This window comes from Pseudopodoces humilis, chromosome 1, assembly GCF_049639895.1.
Source record: "Pseudopodoces humilis isolate 2021_Gansu_Grassland_sample_001 chromosome 1, ASM4963989v1, whole genome shotgun sequence".
Classification (NCBI taxonomy): domain Eukaryota; kingdom Metazoa; phylum Chordata; class Aves; order Passeriformes; family Paridae; genus Pseudopodoces; species Pseudopodoces humilis.
In genome coordinates, this window is record NC_142200.1 from 46,912,127 (window position 1) to 46,937,290 (window position 25,164).

A 25,164-nucleotide genomic window follows, 5' to 3' on the forward strand; every position below is an offset into this window, starting at 1 on the left:
GCCACCTGTTGTCATTTTTGCCTTTTTGAGAAGTAACATATGGAAAGTGCCACCACCTAGTTACCATAGGATGGTAAGACAAGTATAAACTCCCAAGTGCAAGGCTGTTTTCATTTTTGATGCAAAGTGAAAAATTCTGATGAGTCCAATTTAACACAACATGGCAATAATTCTCTCTTTTAGAAATGTATTTTCTTTTTCCTTCTAAGAAAGCATCACACATTCTAGTTCCTTGAAGACCTCAAAATTAAAAAAAACCAAAAACAACAAACTATATATACATCAGTAGAGAAAAATGTTCCTCTGCAGAAATAAAGTTTACCTGAAACATATCAACCCCTGAAAATGATGCTACCATAACAGAAATAAAAGCAAACTTTTGCTGATGGAGGGAAGCTACTTCAGAGACAGGCTCTAAACACAGGGGTCATCATCATGAAACTAAGAAGATTAAAATAATGGTACAAACGAAAAAGCAGATTCTCGGTATGAGAATACACAGAATTTCACTCAGATTACTTTAAGTATGGCAGTCTTTCTCCACAACTGTCCAGAAAAATAGTGGAACTAATAGCAGATAATATGTAAGACAAAATGATAGATACTGATTTTGATTGTGAATAGTTTCCTAAAAAATATATGTTGATGCTGAAAGGGAATATATAGAAGCTTCTCTATAGAAGTGAACATGCAAATGGTCACCTTGATTTCAAAAACAAAACTGCAAAATAAACAATATCATAAAATATTAATGTGTGAGTTACATCCAAATGGTGTCTGGACACAAGCAGTGCTCCCTGTTTTATATCTATATTGATGATATGGACAAGGGGATTGAGTGAGATTGGCTCAGCTGGTTGGAACTGGGTGCTAATAACGCCAAGGTAGTAGCTTCAAACTCCATATGGGCCATTCCCTTCAGAGTTGGACTCCTTATGGATCCCTTCCAACACAGAATATTCAGTAATTCTGTATGAGAGCCCCTCCAGGCAGTTTGCAGGTGACAGACAGCAGGAAGACTCTGCAGAGGGATCTGGACAGGCTGGATCAATGGGCTGAGGACGGGTTTAAGGTTCAACAAAACAAAGAGCTATGTCCTGCCCTTGGGTCACAACAACTCCCAGCAGTGCAACAGGCTTGGGAAGAGTGGCTGGAAAGCTGCCTGGTGGAAAAGCACCTGGGGCTGTTGGTTGATGGCTGGCTGAACATGAGCCAGCATATGCTCAGGGGGCCAAGAAGGCCAATGCATGGCTTGCATAAGAAATAGTGTGGCCAGCAGGACTAGGGCAGGATCATCCCCCTGTACTCAGCACTGGTGAGGCCACACCTTGAGTGCTGTGTCCAGCTCAGGACCCCTCACTACAAGAAGGACACTGAGGTGCTGGAGTGTGTCCAGAGAAGGGCAACAGAGCTGGTGAGCACAAGTTCTGTGGGAAATGGGAGCTGGGGTTGTTTAGCCTGGAGAAAAAGAGGCTTGGGAGGACCTCACTGCTCTCCACAATTACCTGAAAGGAGGCTGCAGCCAGGTGGGGATTGGGCTCTTCTCTCAGACAACAAGTGACATGACAGATGGAAATGGCCTCAAGTTGTGCCAGGGGACTTTTAGATTGGATATTAGGATAAATTTCTTTACTGAAAGGGTGGTTAGGCATTGGAATAGGCTGCCCAGGGAAGTGGTGTATTCAGCATTCCTGAAGGCATTCAAAAGACACATGGATGTGGCAGCTGGGGATGAGGTTTAGTGGTGAACCTGGCAGTGCTGGGTTAATGGTTGGTCTCACTGATCTTAAAGGTATTTTGGACCTAAATGATTCAATGCTGCTATGATTCTGTCCTATTATTCCATACAGTTTAAGTCAACATATTCAAATGTCATCCATTTCTGGATGACACTTATTTCTGGGTAGACAAACTTCAGGGTGCATCCCACAGAGACTACTTCTCCAGCCATCTGAGACAGAAGAATTTCTGGAACAAGCTCTTGTTTTTAGTTTCTGATTACCCTTTCCTCTCAAGACAAAGCCTTGCAAAAGCCTTGAGTCTGGATGTGCATTTGGATATTAAAACTGTAACACATATAGTCTGGGTGTCACACTATACAACATACATAGTCAAAATGATTCAAACGTACCACAACAAGAGAGAAGAGAGAGAAGAAGAGAGAGAAGAAGGGAGAGAAGGGAGAGAAGGGAGAGAAGAGAGAGAAGGGAGAGAAGGGAGAATTATTTCAGAATTCTAAATAGGTGGTATAACAAAGGGTCCAGAAATCTTTTTCAACCAGAACACAGACCACCCTAGCACTGCATAGGCTGAGATGTTGTTTGTAGAAACAGCAGTGCAATGGTAAAAAGCTGACAATTACAGATGATGGAATGTAACCCACACTGCAAATATGGGCATTCTGATGTATAAAACAAAGCTTGAGAATACCTCACCATGAATGCTGCCAAAGATAACAAATATGAAATTCAAGTAAGTCCAGCAGGTAGACTAAAAAAAACCACTAAAATCAAACACGCTTCTTTATCTTTTTTTACTTATTCCTTTATCACAGTCAGTGGAATTTATTTATAACAACGCTACAGCTCACAATCACAGGTTTAAATATGTATAGTCTTCATAGAAGGTTTAAAGTATCCAAAATGTTTTTTTTTTTTTCACTTTGATTTTAATATCATCATGAGTTGCTCAGCTGATTTCTGAAAACACAACAGGATCATCCTACAATTAATGTTGTTATAATTTTACAAGAAAACTGATAGGAATTCTCTGCTATATACTTTTTATTTTTCAAAAAAAGGAGCGCTTCCACAGATAATATTCTTATCATCTGTGATCACAGTCATCCACAAATATATTTTATACAAGTAGTGAGATCAGAAAAATTAGGCAAGACTCTGTCTTTCGTGCTTTTGCCTGCTTTTTTACCTTTGCCTTTATCTTACTCTTTCACAAGATATTCTGGAGAAAGGAAAAACATTTTAGTCCTACTTTCTCAATTAAAAAAAAGAGGCTTACATGAATAAATTGTTAATTGATATGTGTATTTGTCTCTTCTGGTCAAAAACTTTTGAATCTGGCTGCTGTCTAATCATCTCTAATGTGCTTTGATTTAACAACAGGGGACAAAGGCCTCAATTCAGTTGCAGCTGACACAACTCCAACAGTTTTCAGTTTACAGCAATATTCAAACCAGCAACATGTCTCGATCCCCTCCTCTACAGAATATTTTTACTTTTCTCCTCATTAAGCTCTTTCAACTTAGAGCACTGGCACACATCTCCACCTAAGGTCAAATAGGAAACTATTCAGCTTTGCACGGCTAAGAACAAAAACCAAACTAACCACCTGCTAATAAGACAACTGCATTATGCTGAAGTCACAGTGCTCAATAAACACAGTTCTGTTACAGAAGCTTTGCATGAAGCCTCCTCTAGTTTGCAGCAAGTATAGACTTGCTGCATCCATCTAAAGTTAGACTTACTCATGGAGCGTGATTCACTGACTCACAGGTTTCAATAAATAGTTTATTTTTAATTGGAAATACTGTTACCAGCTGGTAACAAATTTTCAAGCTGCCTCTATCAATCCAGAGTTGTGTGAAGCAGCTGGTTTTAACACACACACTCTACGAACTTTCCAATAAAGATGAAAACCTCAAATAACAAATTTAAGCCCACTGAAAGAAGGTAACAGAAAAACATCCTGGTTTAAGAAATCCTTTGTCAGGTCTAACATAGCACCCAATGGACTAATGAGGCAGAGAATGATAAACAAAGCTAACAGGTCACTTAGGGAGTATTACAACACAGAAAATGGTTTCCTTCCTGTCTCTTACAGAACTGCAGTAAAGTGTAAGCACTCATAGGTGAAACCTGCATGGAGCACGTTTGCTTCCCGAATTGTAAGGTTATCAGCAGTTGTGCTGCTTGTGGAACACCTGCATATTTCATACCCCTGTGTATTACAGATGCACTGTGCTCTTCACAAAAGTAGCTTCACACTCCTCTATGATAGGTGGTATCTTCTCAAATACAAAAGTTAGGATGAGACTGCCATGGAAGTTTCCCAAGACTATCCTGCATTTTTAACATCTAAAACCTTGCTGTTACCACTGCTCTTTTTATTCTAAGGTAAGGAAAATTACGGAACCCGCAATAAGAGGGGAAAAAAAAAAAAGGTGGCTTGCTAATTTGCTCTCAAACTTGCAAAAAGTCCATTTCAAAAACATTTACAAGAATGAGATATTCACTGAATCACTTGCCTTAGTCTGAATAACAAATGTGGTTTTCATGTAAACAGTGCTGTCACCAAAACAATGACAACCATCACACATCTGCCAGCATTTGTCACAAAACTGAATAAAACAGACCGAGTGTCCTTAGAAAGGGCTGTGATAACTGATGGTTTGATACCCTAAGCAAATGAGTTATCTGCATTGCAAATCCATTTCACAAAGGTGACCTGGTCAATCCCCATATGGAGAGCAGAAGCAGTATCAACCTTTGAATTCACTTCACTTCTTCCGTGTCAGGAACAAAGTGGCAAAGTCACACACACTAGATGGAGCCACTTGCCTCTTCCAGCCACAAAAGCAGCCAGAAAACTGGCCCTAAAAGGGACATAAAGAAGCTATGAAGAAAAAAGGACAGTCTCAAATAAAACCAAGTGCTTATGACAAATTGCTTACCTAGTTGGACAAGATACTGAATAGTTAAAAGTATCATATTCTCCACACTTAGCAGCTGACTGCTGGATAAACCCAAGAGATCCAAATCCTTGTTTTCCAGCTGTGGAATCTTGTAGCAGTTCACCAGCAAGGGACTTACAACAATATCACCAACATTTCCATAGAAATAAGGTAAAGTGCCATAGCCTATGATAAAAGAAAGAAAGAAAACCCCCACCAGAAATTCACAAAATTTGCCATTACATGAAATCCTGCACAATGATACATTTCCAAATTTCTTCTTAAAGCTGTCTCACCAAATACATTGCATCAGTGACTGGTTTTGGCACTATAATAGCTAAAAAATAAATTACAAGCCAGGTATCCTCTGCTGTGCTTTACAATAAGTGATTCACATACATTTGCAAGAACTAACATTAACTGCATGATATCCAGCAGGATAATAACTATTGTTATTCAAATACAGATGAGAATATTATCTGTTTGGGTCTTTCCCTGACCTTTAAATACAGATTCTCCATAATATAGTGTACAAAGAAGAAAAATCAATGAAAGCAAAAGTACATTGATCTTAACATTATAAAAGCAGCGTAAGTCGCATTAGCATTGATTCAGCCACTGTGGTATTGCTGTGATTGATTCCACTTTTTTGCCACCTTCCCATTCTGCTTTCATAAACAGGTAAAATAAACATCAACAACTAAACATGCTATTCTGTAAGGTAAAGTACATGAGCACAGGCTAACTCCTTTTTTCTTTCAGAATGTTTTTCATTTCAAAAGAAGCATTGCCACAGAGATTTTGCCAAATCCATCCTTTTGAGTACATCTGGTTCTGTACTATTAATAGGACGCTGTTTCTCAGGGCCACTAACATTTAGCCTAACTGAGGACTTAATGGCAGCTCTCCAAGAGCCTAAGGGCTGCATTCAATTTGCACTTAAGCTGATGGCTGTAGGCACCCTCATCTTTAATAAGGAAGTGTTTCTCTGAAAACCATTAGAGCTCCATGCTAGAGCTTTATAATCGGCTTCCAGAAAACAATGCTAAGCAAAACAAACCAGAAGCGTAACCCTATCCTTGACAGATTTACTGGTGTAGATGGCCCTGTTAATTCTCCAGGAACTGTGTGTATTAAAATTATCTGTGCAAGTGAGGACTCAGAGAACTTCTCCATTCCTTCAGGAATGGCAAATTATTCCACAGACTGCATTGATAAGCATGTTCTGTTGACACTGAAGCTACTTTATAGGACCATCTATACTATATTGGACCTAAAAGAAATTTAGAGTGAAAAAAAAATAACACTCATTAGAATTTTGGCAGCACTAGCTGGCCCATCTTTTTTTAGATATTATGCCCAAATAGCTCAGGTTGAAAGGCATATTCACATTAAAAGTCATACATCAAGCAATTTCTTTCTAAGGGTTAACAAACTACTTCATACAGCTAAAGGATTTTAAAGCCTGAAGCTTGATCTGTTATCTCAATTGCTTACCAGAAGTATGGACTATAAATGACAAAAAGTTAGTATGATTTACTTCTGTTTAGTCCATGCAAATCAATTTTCTGGTTCTCATGTAGAATTCTGGGGCTTCAAGATCTGAACTATAAATGCTGCAGGAAATATTTTCTTTGTTTATAAGTTGTTTATACTTGAAAGCTATTTTCATTACTTGGAAATATTTCTCTTCTTGGGTTTTACAAAAATCTTTTTTGTGTAAAACTTAGATTTGGCCAGTGGTTCTGCATAAATTTGACCTAGTGGTGACCTGTTTGCAAAGCAGGTTCTCCAGAAATTGCCTGACTCTCAGTTTTAAATATTGAGCAACTAAGGGAAACTATCAGTGACAAACCAACTTCATATTATACTAAATTCCAGAACCAACAAAAAGAAATAAAACCTCCTTTCTCCTGGGGAGCATGTATTAGTATAAAATTCAGCGTTTGATTCCCCAGTGTAAGACTTACCTATCAGAATCACTGGTCTGACTCCCGAGTTATTCAGCAGGTTTTCAGGAACTATTACAGTCTCCCCTGCTGGGATGGGTTGAGGCTGTAAAATTCCAGTTAACATGGATTGAGGAACTGGGACTGACAAAAGAGGCTCTATAAAATAAAGAAAAGAGAGACTTCCATTACTAAAAGGCTCATACTGTGATTTGGCCTTATGAACAAATAAGAAAAAAATTACCACAAATCACTAACTGTAATAAAATTCAAAAGCTCTCTGCATTTCCTGCTATAGTTTTAAGTAATTTAAATGAAGAGCCTATATCTTCCTGTAGCCTCACGCCTAAAATAAAACTTTTTCTGACCACTGTATTGTTGGTGAGAGTGAGAGAGCAAAACACAGGTTTGAATATGCATCTTTAAACAAAGCCAAGTACTAAGCCAAAAGGCCACCCCCAATACTGCCTCTCAATACAAGGGAAGAAACTGCTTCAACTTCTGACCTAGAATATATGTAGATAAGAAAAATAAAAGCAGGCCAAAATCTGAAAGCTGCTCCTAGATAGTTGCTACAAGGATAAAAATCAGGCTTTACTCATGAAGGAGCAACAGTAGCTTTCATAAGTAAAGGAAACCAAGTGCAAGAATTTTGTAATTTGTAATCAGGTTTCAGAGTAAGGCCTACTTCACAAGTTTCTTAGGCTTCATTTGGTGGTTTGCAGCTACTTTTTCAAACCATGCCATCAACAGGAAAACATCAAAGGGAGGATGAATGAATGCATATGTTTTACTAGGGGAACTGTTTATCCAACAGAAAAAAGTACTACTAAAGACTCACAGAAAATGGAGTACACAACAGAGGTAGCAGATTAGTGGAAACAAACTCAACAAAAAAAGGGGAGATTGCCTTGTGTCATGTCTCTTCAGCAGGTTTCTGAAGAAGAAAACCGACAAAAGCTGCAAATTGAGGCGTTCAGATAAGCAGGCCTGCACTACCATGTAACTCTTCCTCCTATAATTAATATCTCTGGAAATAATTCTAAAATATCTTAAAACCAAGTCCTCAAGAGCAGAGTTAAAAATGCATTGTGCATGTTGATGAATGGCTTTTTTCATTCCTTGGATGCTTACTCTCTCACTCTAGAGAGAAGAGTAAGTAACTCTTTATTCCCCTTTACAAAATATGCTCAATCTCACAACTGAAAAGTACTTAAATAGTGAACAGTTTTATTAACAGTTATGAATAAAGAGGTACCTACATGGATATTGATGAGTACTTGTAATTAATTCTATTTCATATCATGATATTAAACTCCTACAGGTTTTCCATGCACAGCTAAAATTTGGTCTCACTTTCTGCTTTTAACTGAAGATGACCTAGAGGATATCAGTGTCCTTTGTTAGGCCAAAATTATATAAAGTTGTTTTTCCCATGTGAAACAGAGTGTACAGTTTCTGTAGCATCCCACACCAGACTGAGACACAACAGTCAAGGTGAAGGTTAACGAGAATCCTTGAAATATATTCATATATCCATACACCTGCACAATTTTAGAACAACTGAGTTACAGTTGGGGGACTATGGATTTCTTGTAGCTTTATTTTTTTTAATAATATTATTTGTCTCTTCCTTTCCTCTCTCGCCCCCAGCAGTTTTGCTTCCCCTGTGTCGCATCTTAGATTACAACAACCAGGACCAAGCAATCATATGTGCTTTTTTGTGGACACCTGAAAAATTCTCCATGGTGTGCTTAAACACTTCGACAAGATCAGTTATGTTTGCTGTGCAACACAGGAAAGGTGCAGCACAGGGCTGCGGGGCTGGCTGAGTTCACATTTTAACATAAAATGAAATCTCGGTGTCATTCAAGTTTTACCCGTTCTTGTCGAAGGCCGGATTGTAGGAACAGGTACTGCTAAACCAGGAGGCGGGACTGGGGACCCAGGAGACCATCCTCGGTGACGTTTCTTTGGTGGTCCAGAACTGGACATAGATGCTGGAAGAAAAGCAAAAGCTAATTCTAAACCCTGGTCTCCCAAATGACCAAATCCCAGCCCACACTCCATTTCACACTGGTGTCGAGCGGGTGTCACATTGCAGAGCACCAGAGGCTCATACCTAGATTTACATGAAACCAGACTATGATGTGAAAAATATTGTTACTCGTGTTAAGAAGTCCAGCATTATCATTAATGGTCATTCCAAAAAGCAAATGGATCTGTAAAGACTGAATGGTAGGAACAGCTACAATTAGAAGAAGAACAAAATCACAAATTTCAAGCTCAATATCCAACGCAGCTTAGAATAAAATAATGAAAAAGAAAAACAACCCAGAGAGGTTTTCTTTACCTTGGTCTCCAGCTGCACAGCCAGGACTTGGAGATGTCGAGTGAGGCATTGGCCGAGAGACTGTAGAACTCAATGCGTTATTTCTTCCTCCATTAGCGTTTCCATTAGCAACATCTGTGGCACGCAGTGAAAGAGGAGCTGAGTATAATAAAATACAGAGTGTGTGGCTTGAGACAATCTTGAAAACAAACAAATAAAATAATACAGCCACACAAAGATGCAAAAGAACAGGGCAAGATGCATGACTGAAAAAAAAGCATGGGAAAGCATGAAATGTACTCAGAAGAGAAACATTCAGATCGCAAAATCCAAGCCTTTAAAGGGGTGTCTGGATCTCAAGGTAGAGAGGGAATAGGTGGAAGAAAAAATCCAAAGAAAGCCCCACCAAAATACCATGAAAAATTACACAAACACAAAATTATTGAAAGTTTGTGACATATTTTTTACACAGTGATTTTTTTTTTTACAATATACGTCACAAATGCAGTTTGCAATGATTTTTAAGCCACTTGTGTGTATCTACAGAATTTTCCCCTGGTCATCCATATGCCATGCACAGTAATTCACTCCAGGGCTCTCATCCAAAGCCTTAGCAAAGGACACTGGGCAGAGGAAGACAGGACAGTTTGCTGCAAAGGGTACATGGCCTGAGCATTACTGAGGTAAACCATGCTTAATTTTGCTACCTCTGCCTAAGGTGATCCTTCAGTCCCAGCCTGACACTCTGACAGGACCCACTATATCCAGGCCACAAAATAAAGCTACAACAATGGATGATCACCAGAAGTTACCATCACTCATCTGAGCTCCCTCTCAATTCTTTTTCAGAACAGTTTTTGCAGAAGAAAGAAAAATGGCATAAGCTGCCAACATGGAGGCCAGTGGAAATGACAGCTCCTTGCTGATATCAGCCAGCTCCACAAGGATTTAGGTCCCAAAAACATATTCCTGGAGCAACACCAGGAGATGGTGCAGCAGCTTGCTGACGGCAGCTGCACCTGGAAGTGTTAGAGACGTGTGTGTGGCTTAAGACAATGCAACTCCCCAGCTGCAGACATCCAAATAAATTCTGGCACAAGACTCTCCAGCTGCCAACTACAAAACAAGAATAAGGTCACTTGTCCACTGTAAGCTCCCCATTTGTACTCTGAGTAAACAATTTTGTATGGACAGATATGGTGGGCATGGGTCAGTTGACAAAACTGAAGTGGTTGAAGAGCTGGGAAGAAATTTCAGTGCAAAATAAAATCACACAACTGTGGAGGGGGGAAAAAGATATTTTACACAAATAACTGTTAGTGAATCCTTAGGTACAACATAATTATATTACATACTGTAATAGTATGTATTGTATTAAATAACAAATGTAATACATCACGTATAAAGTGTAATGCTCATGTGCATATATGATGAATAAATGGATATATATTCCTGTTCAAGCATATTGTCCTGCAAAAAGTGTGATGACTTCTTTTTTATTGCTTAAAGACTAACCAGCTAAAGTAAAAAACAATCAGAATATCCCAAGAGAGCATCAGTGAGGGACTTAGATGTCACAGTTGAGGGTTATAATTTATTAAACACACAATACAGAAATAAGCAATTAAAACAGCAGAGATATTAAAACTCCTTAAAATGAGACTGAATTCCATTACATGTATGTTGAGGAACTGTAATTGTTAGAAAAGCAGAACTAAACATTATGGGGGCAGGAATCAGTGTGGTATCAAGAGGTGACATTTATGCTCTCTTCTGTAGCTGAGGATACCTGCAGAGAGAGCATCACTGCACTCCTACCACGAGGTTAAATCTGAAAGCCAAAGTGTGGCTCAAGCTTGGGGACAGTACTAACTGCAAAAATTTCTGTGCCGAAGATGGCAAGAATATGAGAGTTCTGGAGAATGCTAGTGAATGTTTTCCTTTCCCTTTTCCACCACAAAAACTACACTCTCTTTTCTTGGCTGTTAAGCTGATGATTCCCTTGGCTCTCAAGAGTTTTGGAAAGCAAAGCCATACCTGAAGCAAATGCCTTTCCTACTAGCTGTACTGACAGAGCCAGAGGTTTCACAATGTTCTTGTTCCGGGATGGGTCTTGTGTTCCACTTAAGTTAACAGCAGCAGCAGATGATTTTGCTGGACTGTACACTGAAGAATCTGAGAACAGAAGTTGTTCAATTAATGATCAAAATTTATATATATATATATATATATAATTTTTATCATATACACATTTATCAAAACTCGTCTCTGCAACACTGCAAACAATTTTTTTACACTCCTAAGAAATTACCATGTATCTTTCAGGAGTTTTAACAAACATTTAATTGGGCATTTCTACAGAATTTTATAATCTACTGAACCCGTGATTGATCTCTTCCACAACATTTTGCACTCACACACACTCAAAAAATATTTTAACTGTAGAAAGGGCTATCTCATTGCTCCTCGAAATAACCTCATGGGACAGGCAAGTAAATGCAGTTATCTCATGGTTCACATGAGGAAGCTACGACAAAGAGCTTGTGGAACTTGCAGCCAGCACGCATAGGGAATAAGCACTGGAATAAGTTACCTAAAGAGGCTGTGGAATCTCCATCACCTGAGATTTTCAACAAGCTACTGAATCTCTGTCAGATACAGCTAAGCTTGACTAAGGGCAGAAAAATCCAAACCCAAAAACATAGCCTCCTTACAGCACTACAGTCTATAAAACTATAAAAAGCATATGCCCATTTATAAATCAGGGTAAAAAATAAAAGACATTTGAGCCCAAACTCTTTGCATGAATTAACAAATTTCTTAGAGCACTTTACCAAGGCTAAAACTTATAAATCCTATTTTATAGAAAGATAAACTGAATAAAAATCAAATTTTAATATTTGCCCAGTATAAGACTGATTCCAAACTTCTAAGCCTCTAAGTCCCTTTAACATCAGGCATTTCACAGCTGCAATTTACCTCAAGAAAAAAATTGGCATTTGGATGCTGATACACTGGCAAATCCAAATTCTTACAACCAGAGTGAAAGAATTATTAACTCAGCACCAGCCCAGAAAGTAGCTTGCAACAAGTAGGCAAGGGAGGCTAAGTTCACCTACAGATGTCCCAGTAAAACAGCCAGCTAAAGAAAACAGAAGACAAAGACCAACTTGATCTGCCAAACACATTCACCCTCAGGCCACACACCATTTGGTGAAGGAGGGTGGGAGGAAGCTCTGCTTTGCCAGACAGAGTAACTGACATGAAGAACAAACACAGAAGCCTCTGCTGCTGCTGCCCCACTAGAAAATCTTGTCCGTGTTCACAGGAAATACGCTGAATGGCTAACAAACAGACCACCATGTCAGGGCCCTTGGAGGGAGATGCTGGTCTGTCATTAAATATGATGTAGCAAATATGTAGTGTTAAAGTTTCTCCAAAGCAAACTGTCTAGAAGCTTCAGGGATTTTTTTTTTCCCCCTTCTCTAGTTGTAATACATTTTCTTGAAATTTTATCTGTGAATGTGGATATGGCTGGTATATGTTCAAACACCCACCACTCTGTTAGCTGAGTAGGATGTAGTTATCAAAATACCAGTTATTAAAATTCTTCATCCTTCTCTTGTAAAGCCTTGTTTCTAGTTGTTTAACACATGAATTGAATTTTCCCCTCTCAAGTGTCTGCCCAAAACCATAACTTTGGTGCTGTATGCTCATAACTACCTACTTAGAACCTTATCTTATAGAACTCAGAGACTGAACTGCTCACCAGAAATATTTACACAACTTTTAAAGAAAAAAAAGGGGTATGAGTTGATGATGAACGGAAAACAATTTCAGCAAACAACCTGCTAATAAGTAGTCCTGTTTTAAAACAACTGAGAAGCAAACTTCAGCAGAAAGAGCTATGCAGAATCCAGAAGAGAAAAAGCCAGAAAAGCTCTCCATCATAGGTGACACATCAGAATTTATGCCACTGAATAGAAGGTGCTCTCCCCCTTCTCCCAGTCACAGGGGATTCATGTATATATATATATATGTGGCATTATCTTCACTAGAAGATAACAGTAGAAGGAGATGAAAAGGTTTTGACAAGCATGACCTAGGAGTACAAACAGTGACACACAGAAACACCAAGCAGACTGAAAATGGCAGGGAGTGATAAGGAGAAAGCCATATATAAAAGGTGTATCTATTAACTTGGCAGATAAAATAGAAGACAAAGCTGTGTAAATATTAGAATTCTTGCTGTTCCAAATAAACAGGTTCTCATGCATCTACACAGTTCTCATGCCGGGATCTCACAGCCAAGGGATCGTGCAGTGAAATGCAGATGTGTTTAAACCACACTTTCATTTAATTTTATCCAAAGCCTAAAGCATTTTGCTTCCTCAACAGAGACAGGGGCAACCACCTGAGGGAAGTGCATCTGAAAATACTAGCCAGTGATTATAATTTCATATGAATGCCCATCTTCAGGTTTTGTTTGTTACTCCTTTTAACAAACTTTCTAGGTGTAAAAAGTATTTTAACCATCCTGCTTTATATCTGCAATTCATACTCCTTTAAAGAAACATATGTTTTTGGACATTCATATAAATTAATAACAACAATTAACAGGCCGTGTTTTTTTGTTTTTAATTTTTCAGGGAATAGCACAAACAGACACAAAAAACATACAACAGCATAGATGAAGCTGCAATAAAGCAATGAGGAAGAAAGCTAAAAGCAAAAGCACTTTTTCTAATGGCAACAAATAGATATATGACATTAAGATGCTGCTTCTTTGTCAGTCAATGTCTATTTGATTTTTATATTTTCTCCTTATTTAAGGAGATCATTAATAGCTTTCTAGAATACTTGTGAGAGGCCTGTTAGCTCACGTAACACAAACCCACTGTATGCATATGAGGAAACTGCAATTCTAATTATACCTTTGTGTGCAATAAAATTTAAATAAATAAGGTAATAAGCAAATAAATAAAATAAAATGTCCCCTTTTCCCTAAAAGGATAATATTTTCCTTTTCCAGACAAACAGCCTAGTTTATATACTAAGCAAACCCTTCCCTACAAATGTGTAATTGAATTTTTTTGAGATGCACAAAAAAAATAATGAAACAAAGACAGGGAGGCACAGAATCAAATAAATTAATCAAAAGATCATTTAATGCTTTTACATCAACTGTTGTTTTGAGACTAATCTAACCTTCAGCCTCACCTGGGTCTTAATCTTTGCCAAAGCAAATTTTGAAAGGCATCCTCTCCAGTGTAATCTATCCGTGGCTCAAGGTAAATACCCAGTTGTTTACAGCATCCCTGACCCACCAGTGTCTGAGGTAACTTACCACCCCCAATGGTTATCTTTACAGCACTTTCAGCTCCTACCTGTCTGAGTGAACCCTGATTTGTATCCATTAGCTGATCCACCCTCTGGGGTCGTGGACGGTGACACCGAAGGATTTGGTTTAGCAGAGAGGCTAGCAGCAGATGATTGCCTGCTTCTACATTCTGCAAACGAAGCAGCTACAGTACATATTAACAAGGCCTGCCTTCCAGCAGCAAAGTTCAGCAACACAGCAAAAGGTGACAAAATGTTAAGAGCATACATAGAGCACGTACAACAAACAGCGGCAAATGGCAGCATTCAACGAAAATAGGCATTCACAGTTTAGTCAACTTTGTCTTCTAATTAAGAAAACCTCCCTGGGGGCCACTCAGGGGGCCAGGCAAATACAGACCAGATGCTGCAAAATGGCAAGAGCCCTCAGATCACAGCTTCCAAGAGATTTGAAGGTATTGGACCTGTCCCAGAAAACACTCAGCAACTTCTGCGGCATAACCTGTATACAAACCGTCATATGTTGCCCTTTAAAAGAAGAAATTGTGCTGAAACCCAGATTTATTTTTTTTTTAATATGCCTCCACAAACCTTCAGGGAGATCTCAGTGCTGTTAGTGTCTGCCTGGATGAAAACTGAGTCGAGAGAGGAGAAAGTCACCTTGAAAATCACATATTAATCCATTTTTAAAACTGAGATCTAATCAGGATTTGTTTTAAGAGGAGGACTTAAGTGTTTAAAAGCACTTTTCTTCTAATTGGACTTACAATGTAAATGAAGAGTGAAAGGTTACCAGATGGATGGCAGCAATATGGGGATAGAACCTATGAAAGTAATGCCCATGAGGCTGACTCTTGAGGCTGACTCAACTTTTGGTTGATTTTCTAAACTTTCATGAGTGCTCAGAACAGTTGCAATTAGCATATAACCAAAAGTGAAACCAGTATCTTCCACATGTGCATTACTCCAGACTGCATTTACCAGGACACACACCAACTCCAACAGCATGAACATCAGGGAGGGGTTTCAGAAAAAAAGATTCCAAAAGTAAAATAAGACTTCCTTTGTCTCTATTTGGAATTTCACTAACAAATTAACTATCTGAGTCACTTTGGTGAAAAATGCTGTTGGAAAGCCACATGCACTCTAAAGCAGTAGTTAATTATCCTTGTAACGGAGAAAAGCAGCTGAAGCCAGGATCCTTTTGAGCCACTAACTGATACAAACTATAATCACTCATACAGCTCGGAGATAACCATCTCTTTCTGGTGTCATGCTGCTATTCACATGAGGATGTGACTTTTCAGATGTCTGTCAGTCCTCCTGCAGAGCTTCCCCTCTCCTCACATCAGCCTTCTGGAATAACAGGGACCAGATCAAACTCTGTACTCAGTGAGTGAAACCTCAGATGAAAAGGCCAGGGAGTCTGCACATAAACCAACTTGGTACACTGTGAGTTGGTAAACCTACTAAACTCTTTCCTGGAGTGTTTGCACGGTTCTAGCTCCAAAAATCTGCATCCTCCAATAAGAGACACCATGGTTACCTTGCCTTGGGGTCACAAATGTACCCTCTTGTAGCAAGTAATATTGCACAGGCTGCTCTGGTAGAGGGTAAAGACCAAGTGTAAAACACTGCAAATGGCAGGAGCATCCAAGTCTGTTCTTTCCCTGAGATCAATGACCTGAGCTTTCTTAATCTTACGGCATGCTAGCTATCCTCAGGCATGAGACAGATTGGATTGCACCTGCAAAGATGAATATCAGTGGAAAACCAATGTTGCAGCCCTGGCTGTGAGTCACCTTGCTTCAGGCACATGAAAGAATTCATCAGACTGAGTAACCTCTTCTATCAAGATGAGTGCACACTCTAAGATGGGCAGATCTAGGGCTGCCACCAAAAGTACGGGGAGATGAAAGAAGAGTGTTGACAATCACATGGTTATTATTAAAACTTAAACTTCTTTGGCAAAATCCACACTTCAGTGAAATCAGTGAGAATTTTCCCTTCAAGCAGTTGCTTTTGAATGCATACATTTTCAACAGCAACTTTCAATCTTTCATTCAACATCACCCCTAACAGCATAAAACACATCTAATTGAATGGGCACCTTTATTACCTTTCCAGCAAATAAGGGGTCCCTTTGACAGTACACCTTGGGAGCTTCTTACTAGGTAGTACTTTAAGTGCTTCTGCTTCTTTGGCTGAGTGGTTAATTTCAGGTTGATATGATTGGAAAACTCTGTGAAGTACCGAAATCCTCTTTCTCCACAGCCTATACAATTCCCAGAAAATCCTGGAAGAATGAAGCAGAAGATACACAAACAGATTAAATGTCTTGTACTATCTGCTAGGAATAAGGCCATCTAAACCTACCTGCACATCCAATTCCAAGGGACTGGAGGCCTCCAGCCAGCCAGCTTCTGTAGACACAGCACATGTGTGTCAGTCTTAGCTTTTCTGAAACTCCTACAAGTTTTCGGGGTGTACTGACTCATGCCAAAATCCTACCACAAATTTTACACTCTATACAGTGCAGAGAAGAATAACTACTTGGCAGGGGGAGAACTATATTGCCATGCTAGGAAATTTCCATGAGGAAAAAAAAAAAGCAACATTTTTTCTACATTAAAAAACCATGGGTTCCAAACTGCAGATTAATAATAGTAATAACTAATTACTTATTAATAATAATAACTAATAACTGTGGCTAATCCATCAGAGCAACTTCATAGGACTGAAATTAATATAAAATAAATTTTCCCTGAGGCTTCTTATACAAAATACTTCCCAAGTAACCTGAACCTTATTTTTTATTAAAGTCTTGAAAGCAATCACTTGATGTCAAGATTTGCATGGCCAAAGCTAGGAGTGCTTCAGAATAGTTTCAAAAACCTACAGCTTCTCAAGAAAGTAACAAATTTAGGGACAAAGGCTGTTTTTCTGTAATGTTCCCAACAAGGTTTCACAGAAAGGGTTGAAATTTTGAGTTGAGGTCTGGAGGATACAATCCAGACTAAGAATTATAAGCAGCCTTGATTTCCAGTGCCATTCACAGCTATGTTAATGGGAATCTGGCATAATGATAACACCAGTCTAACATTTCAGAAAACAAAGCATAGGGCATGTTCTGAAATGGGTCTGCCTTAAAATCTTTGTTGTTTGAATCAGACCTCTATTATCTAATGCTGAACAATTAAGACCCCTTGTCTTAACTGTCATACCACTTATGTCTGAATTGCTTTCAACCCTTAATAAAACAGATTTTCTATGGAATATCAATAATTATGTATAAAAGTGCTAGCAGATTAATACCTAGTGGAAATGCTTTATTTTTGTTCCTTTGGGGTTTTTTTCCATTTACTAATCAGTTCAAGATCTGTAAGAGAATCAATTTTTCATGCTTGCTACCATTATTTTCCACAATGACGAACACCTTGGAGGATGGTGGTTCCTACATTCACCTGTCAGCCAGTTTAATAGGTTTATGACAAAGATATTCTGTGGTTTTGACAAAATTCCTTATCCATAAAACTCTCAATAATTAGGCCATTGTCTTTAGCCTTACTGTGCCTCATTATCAGCTTGGAACAAGGATGCCAAGATGCAAATCTTTTTATCCTGTTTTTCCTGAAACTGAATCATTCTTTCTTTACTCCCTTGCAGCCCGCAGGATCTACTGGTACATCTCCACAGTTTTCAGAAAGAGTAACCAGGGTCTCACAGAGCTACTGAGTCAGTTCTTGGCTCATAGGTGCCAGTTACAGGGGCCTCGAGGCACCTCAACACATCAGCAATGCCAGAGACGTGAGTCACCAGGCTCATTATCAAATGAGACCAGAGATGATGGATGGATGGATACAAAGCTGGGATGCGGGGGAGGCTTACCAAAAAAGACAAGCAGTACCACATTTGACCAGGTTTGAACACCATCTGCCTGTCTATCAGATAGTTCTCACTGGCCAACTCATGACACCTCCCCTGCACAGCAGGGGAGAAGCTCCTCTGAGTCCTGAAGTGTACAACAGAGTACCCTGTTACCCCACATCCCCAGTCATACCCCAGGGAGGGCACATCACACCACAGCCTCTATCTAACTCAGGCCAGGGGCATTTCTGCCTTAGGCACAAAGGTTTGCAGTGTGTAGTAGTACATCAAATAATGGAGAAGTAACATTAAAGCACAAAACAAAGCTGTTTCAAATAGTTACACAAAATATTTCTGGTCTGGATCAGAATTTGAGCAATGCAATTAAATCAGGGTATTTATCCCTTGTTGTAATTTCCTTCCTGTTGAAAGGTCTTTCTGAATATATCCTAGGCAGGACAATGACTGGAGGGAGAAATGAGAGAGAAAATTCAAAACAGGCTAAAGGAGACAAAATACATTAAATGACTTCTACTAGCTTGTTAAAAGGTGTACCAGTAGTGACCCAGGCAGGAAATTTAGGTGCACATAGGCCTGTCTTCAATTACCAAGAGGCATTGTTGTATTAAAATTTTAAACTTCATAAATGTAACAGATTATGACATAATTGGGAAAGGTGGGGAGGGTCTCCCTATGTACTGGGTTTTGAGAAGGAAATTGCTCCAAGAACTTCTACTGTGAACAATGATCCTGCTGAAGCCAAGGGCAGAAATCATCCATTAATAAAAGAATAAAAAAATTAAAAAATCATATATTCAATTTTCAGTACTTGCATGAGCATATTTCTTCTTAAATGAAAACACTGTAAGCTCCAGCAGAGATAAAGAGTATATGGACAGTTCACATTTAGAATGCCAGGGCTGCAATTTACTTCTGCCCACACAGAAATCTAGGAGATTCAGTTGTGGTTAATTGTGGAATCAGGGACTTGTTTTAAAATGGGCTTTTAAGGCAGGTTCATCTACAGATTTGATTTAATGAAATCAGTCCTCTCCTCAACATATTTCTAATAGAAGGTTATTAGCTGAAATGACATTAGATAATTTTCAACTGGCTTTTTTTTTTCCCTGAATTATTATGACACAAAGGAAAAAAGATCTCTTACCTAAAAGTGCATTTTTTCCATGATCATCCGGCAAAAACCGCTTGTCAACAGCGCAGACCAGAATGTGCTCAGGAAGGTTGGGAGATTTGGCTCCTACTAACAGGAAGCCTGCTGGGATATCAATTTGCTCCATGCACAGAGACACTAACCGTAAATCCTTGCCTGCTTGACAAAAACCTACAAAATGAAGCAAAACAAATGATAGCTCTTCAAAAGAATTCGTTTAGTTTTCTTTGTTTCATCAGTTACAGAAGCAAATGGGCTTCACAACTTGATGTCGTAACTGGAGTTTTAATATATCTTTTTTAAGGGAAATAGAGGAAATTGAGATAGCATCAGAATCACTAGTGAAGGGTTTCAGAGGCAATAGATAACATTATTTTAAATATGCTGAACACATACAGGCACAAAAGAAATTTAAGTGTCCAAACATTAGACATCAAATGTCTCCGAAACCAAATTTTTTCAAAAACAATCAAAATAAGAGGATAGGCTTGTGATTTATTAACAGAAAACAGCTCTTAAAACATGCCAAAGATTATTTTTTCTTTGCCAAACTTTAGTTTACAGTTTTCTCATGAGAAACAATTTTGTCTTTGTAGCTTGTAGAAGGCTAGCATTGATACATAAACAGCATTAAGTAACACAAAAGAATGATAAAAATTGATGACTGAAGATTAGTAGTGCCTACTAAAAATTCTATTATTGCATTAAAATAAGTAAATATCTTAATTTTTAAATTCTCTACACATCTTAGAAATTCCAGCAAATAAATAATTCACGAGTTTTGGACATGTGAATCATGTTTTCACCAAGTCTCCAGTTGAGTCTCTTGAAGTCTCAGTGGACTGCATGACTTTCAAGTCTCCAGTTTTTTCCCCACTCAAACACACATATGCACACAAAATGAGGTCACAACATTGCTCCTAATCAGTGTAGACCTAAAGCAGCAGAAGTGGGCAAAAATGGGGACCTGAGAGAGTTTCTGCTGTTCTATGCCCTGCAGTGTGCAGGTAGCAAGCTGGGTCACATAAAAAAGCACAGCAAGGCAACCCAGAGCAGTGTACAGGCTAAACAAACAATAAATAAAGAAAATTATAATCACAAGAATCAAGATTACTGTTAAATTTGAAATTACTGCAATAGCTATTAAGACTTCAGCTATCAATACCTATTACTAACACTTGATTTTAAATATTATTCATGTAGTCCTTAATTGTCAGAGAAATTTTAAGGAATTAAAAATATCCTGGAGAAAGACAGTGTCTAAGCATCTGGTAACACAATATGATCACAACTTAACCAAAAGCCACCTCAGCTATTATTCATACATATGTCTGTGCTCTTAGCTCCTGTGCCAAAACCTACAGAAACTTCAGCAAAAATTACGGGAGTGAATGGGTTTTGGTTTTATCTCAGAATTGTAGCAGGCACAGAGCATGTGCGAAGTGTAACGCAGAGAATCAGCCTGCATGAATTTCCTGGCAAGCAGCAGCTTGCTGAAAACAGGGTGCAATACAGGTTCAGCCTTGTGCCTACACTCACAATCTGCTGAACCTGTTCTTGGCTGAACGGTTTCTTTAGTCCTTCAATCAGCTCAGTTCCAGCAGCAGCTCATGGAAAGCCAGCTTGGATTCACCCCTCACACACACACCGTTCTCCAGGCAATGGATTGAAATGAAGCACCTGAATTTTTCATATATGAATCACTGGATTATATCAATAACTTACCAATAAAAACTTTTATATGTTTTAGGAGGGAAGTATCAAATCTGCATATTTTAAGCATAATTAGTTATTTTCTGATTAGGTGCCATTTGATTTTAATCTGTTAAATTCTTCTTAAGGCATGTTCTCTAAAAACATATTGATCCTACTCAAATAAAAAGCCAGGTGCCAGGCTAAGTATTATCTAGACTTTTTGACGTAATTTAGAAAGAAACAGTCACAGATAAACCCAGGGGAGAAGTCCCTTACATTCAAGATAAAACTTGTTTATTCAAATGTTTATGCCACTTGGTTATTATATCCTGAATTTTCAAAACTGACCTTAAATATTTGGGCATTCAGTGAAATCTGAGCAGTTGACATGCTTAGAAAATACCATTTTACATCTAGAATGGAAAATGTACCCACTGACAATGTGGGCAGACAGGAAATCTGTAGATAAGGATTATGAAACAGCAAGTGCAGTAAGATTTCAACCCGTGCTTTTACACAATTAGCTTCTAGCCCGGTCTCCACCTAAAAATGTTTTGGAAATGCCTCTAGAAGCACAAATGGTGACCAACAGCAGGCTTCTGAAGGATTTTTTTTTTTTTAAGGAATTACAGAAAAAAAATTTGTCAGTGTTGTGTGTCTTGACTTGCTTTCTGAAGGAGCACACAACATTGAGAAGGGTGAATATCACATGAGAAGCTTTGAGCTCCTGGGAGTGTTTGAGGGTTTTGATGTCCCAGTGAAGTGAAGCAGCGCTCCACGACATCCCAGGTGAAAGAAAAGATTCAGCTTTATCCAGGCTACGAGTGAAACAACTTCAGCTACGCTTTGAGCAGCTGTGTGTCACCATTCTGCATCAGTCCTCAGGGGAGAAGCTACAGGAGAACCCTAAGAAACAACATCTTAACAAGTTTACAAGCACAATCCAGTAAAAGCCTACTATCATGGGAACCTGGTATTTGCAGCCTCTTACCTGAGAGGCTGTGGATCTTAATATACTTAATATTTCCCACCATTTACGATATGCAGGATTGGACCGTAGAAATGCTGCATCCTACCTAATCTCTAAACAATACTTGTGATTTACCTCCAGTATCATCTCTTATTTATCCAGTGCTCCCTGACCCCTTGCACACTCCCCCTTCTCCCTCCTTTCACAATCTCCTTTGGCATCCTCCTCTGCTTTGGCTGGCAGACATCTCTGGATCAGAGAGGTATGCATGTGCAGACTGGCTGACCAGCACATGCCTCTGTGATGTTCAGCCCGTGAGAGAGCTATAATTACTCTGCTGCCCCAGGGTACTTAAGTTTGGGGACACCAATGTCATCCAACCAACTCCTGAACTTCACAAATCTTGCTGAAATTCACTACCTTTATAATCTCTACCCCCCTGCCAGCAATGGCAGAAAGCAGCTCAGAGCTCACAGGCAGCTGCCAAAACCTCATTTTCTGAGGTGGTGAGACAATAAACAGGGCTGATACCAAATGGTTTCCTCTGGCTTCCCTTCCGCAGAGGGAAAGGGATCCTGATGGGTGGGCATTGAGAGAGGCAGCACAGACAGATCCTCAGAGCCTCCACGAGCTTTTCTCTTGCTCACTGAACAGCTGCCAGAAGAAAATCTGGGAGGGCTGCAGGGCTTGGCCAGGTACAGCCGGGACTTACTTCCATCAGGAGATATGGAGAGGATGCAAATCTGCTTCTGTGCAGTAAAAGGTCTGAATTTTCCTTCAAAGACATGCAGATGGTATACTTCAAGAGCCCTTCATTATCCTTCTTTCCCTTGACTTTTAGGGCTGAATAGCAGTCTTTTAAGTTTCTGCTGCTTTTTGAAACTGAATGAGGAAATTCCACCCAAAACACATCAATTTGGAAGCAAGTAACTGACTGTGGGGAGATGAAGGGGGGAATTAACCCTGTCTCTATTACATTGTCTTTTTCTAACTAGCAACCACCACAGAGACCCCCAACCTTCTTTTGTTTTCTGTTTTGCATGATTTTTGCATTGGTAATTAATTATCTCTTAGAAATAATAATTTCCACATTAGGAAAGACAAGACATAGTGTTTCAGTACTAGATGAACTTGTGTTGTCAGTGTCTAAGACTTAGAACATTTACAATCCATTTATGTTTCATAGCTATTAATTTATAATTGTGCTGGCACCTACATTTCTATGTCAAACAGCAGTAAAGTATTTCCTCTAAAGAAGAAAGAATGGCACTTTAATTTACCTGTGTACCTTTTATGAAAATCTAAGCACAAAGATAACATGAGTCAGTAAACCAAATCAAGTTCTCTTTGTGAAATCTTTTATCAACATGTAATTATAAAAAGCAAAAGTCCAAAGCTGCACTGCTGAACTACTTTAAAAAAAGCTCAACATGCTCTCACAGGATCTCAGCTTTGTTTCAAATAAGGAACACACGCTTATATTTTGATTAAAGATTTGCAAATACCAAGAGCAGTCACCAAAATTTAAAATATTAACAGCTTTTACTGACATCTTCCTTTCTTTAAAAGAAAATTCACTAGTTTTTGCTTCTGAGAAGAACATCTGCATTTTCTAACATCACTACAATTTAAAGTAACCCACTCCCGTCTTCCTGAAAATGTATCCCCACAAATGCTAGAATCTTCTTAGAAATGAAATGTCTAGCTATCTATCTTCCCTTTCCCCACTGTAAGAACTAGTTTCCATGTGGGGTACCAGCCCCTTGCTGCACTGTAATAAATGGGGTATTTGCATAAGGAATTAGCTTCCAGGAATTACATATGAATTAGGGGTCACTGTCACTCTCTATTGTAACCTCACAGTAACTGATCAAGTGTTAAGTACCTGCTTACCTAATTGCTTCTGAAACTACCTTGGCCTTTCTTTAAGCATCAGGTAAATTGAGGATTTGCTAACAAAAGAAAGGTGATACTATTGTGTTTCCCACAGCTTGCATAGAATGTTATTCCACAAATTAGAAGCAGACTCTTTTAAAGCTACAGCAAGCAAGCAAGTGGTTCAGAACAGCTTCTTGCTAATGCAAGAATTTTGTTGCTTATTTGAGGTACCTGTGTGAAAACAAATAAATTAGTTTTCTTGAAACCCTATTTTCATGGAAGCTTTAGTTACAAAAATTTGTGTTGAGCAGGAAAAAAAAAAAGCCCCCCCAAAGCCCCTGAAAATAAGTGAATTACTTTCATGACTAATAAATAGCAAGGCTCAGTGGCAAATGCAGTTGCTCTTTCCAATGGGTTAAGGAGAGTTAAGAGATCTAATACTACAACCAGCTTAGAAAGAACCTCCAACAATCTCACTTGTGAGCCACTTATTTTTTTTAGCTGACAGCTAAAGGCATTAAGATTTACTTTCTGCATCCCTGTAACTGGCAAATGCATCTGAATAAAAGAACAAGTCATCACAGAAAATAATATGATGGTTATGGCACACATCCTGGATTCAGGAAAAGTAAACAGCACAAACACCTTAAAAGGAAAAAGGTATCACTTTAAAGGGAAAAAGATTTCATCCCACCTGATCCAAAAGGTGTGAAACAGGTTTTACAGCAAGCAGAGCTATGAACTGCAGGTTTTAGTATCAATATTTTGCTCTTGGATAAACAATTGAATGCATGCTTAATTTAAAGTATCCAAACACAGTGGGTCCTAGTGGTCTATCAGTATTGTTTAACATCTTCATAATGTTATTTACCTTTGCAATTAAGTAACTAAGATGAGGGATGCAAGGATCCTGTCCTACATCTCTGGAAGGCATACTCATGAGATGAAAGATGAGCTATCAGATTAATATCTTAAGATATGGTCTGCAATGTGAATGTTTGGGAACTAGGGCATTTTAAACAATTATGTAAAACTGTCCTAACAGATCACCAGAAGTATTTGGAAAAAAATGTTTTCCTTTCCTTTTCCAGGTACAAAGACACTGCTGTCTTAAATCAGTTCCCTGAGAACATCTAAAAAAGTAAGGCAGATTTTGTAAACTCAGAATGGTAAACTTAAAAATGAGTAATGAACAACCCTAAAATTCTGCAGATGTAACATACAAAACTTTCTTTTAGAGTGCTTTGATCATAAAAGTCTTATAGATAAAAA

The 25,164-nt window shown here is 38.7% G+C and overlaps 1 protein-coding gene across 7 annotated transcripts in view; it reads right to left on the reverse strand.

Annotated features, from left to right (window-relative positions):
- GREB1L (GREB1 like retinoic acid receptor coactivator) overlaps nt 1-25,164 on the reverse strand; it is a 133,213-nt gene that overhangs the window by 32,517 nt on the left and 75,532 nt on the right. For 4 of the 7 annotated variants that reach the window (XR_015773294.1, XM_088059942.1, XM_088059939.1 and 1 more), the window contains exons 5-12: nt 19,344-19,520; nt 16,431-16,607; nt 14,359-14,481; nt 11,009-11,146; nt 8,993-9,130; nt 8,520-8,639; nt 6,661-6,798; nt 4,691-4,876 (exon numbers count right to left, since the gene is read on the reverse strand). Coding sequence is in view for 6 of the 7 variants with exons in the window: in XM_088059942.1 (XP_087916068.1) it covers nt 4,691-4,876; nt 6,661-6,798; nt 8,520-8,639; nt 8,993-9,130; nt 11,009-11,146; nt 14,359-14,481; nt 16,431-16,607; nt 19,344-19,520 (1,197 nt within the window). In the remaining variant the exon portion in view is untranslated. The remainder of the gene's footprint in view (nt 1-4,690; nt 4,877-6,660; nt 6,799-8,519; nt 8,640-8,992; nt 9,131-11,008; nt 11,147-14,358; nt 14,482-16,430; nt 16,608-19,343; nt 19,521-25,164) is intronic. The other 3 variants (XM_088059950.1, XM_088059946.1, XM_088059952.1) reach the window with 2 other exon arrangements.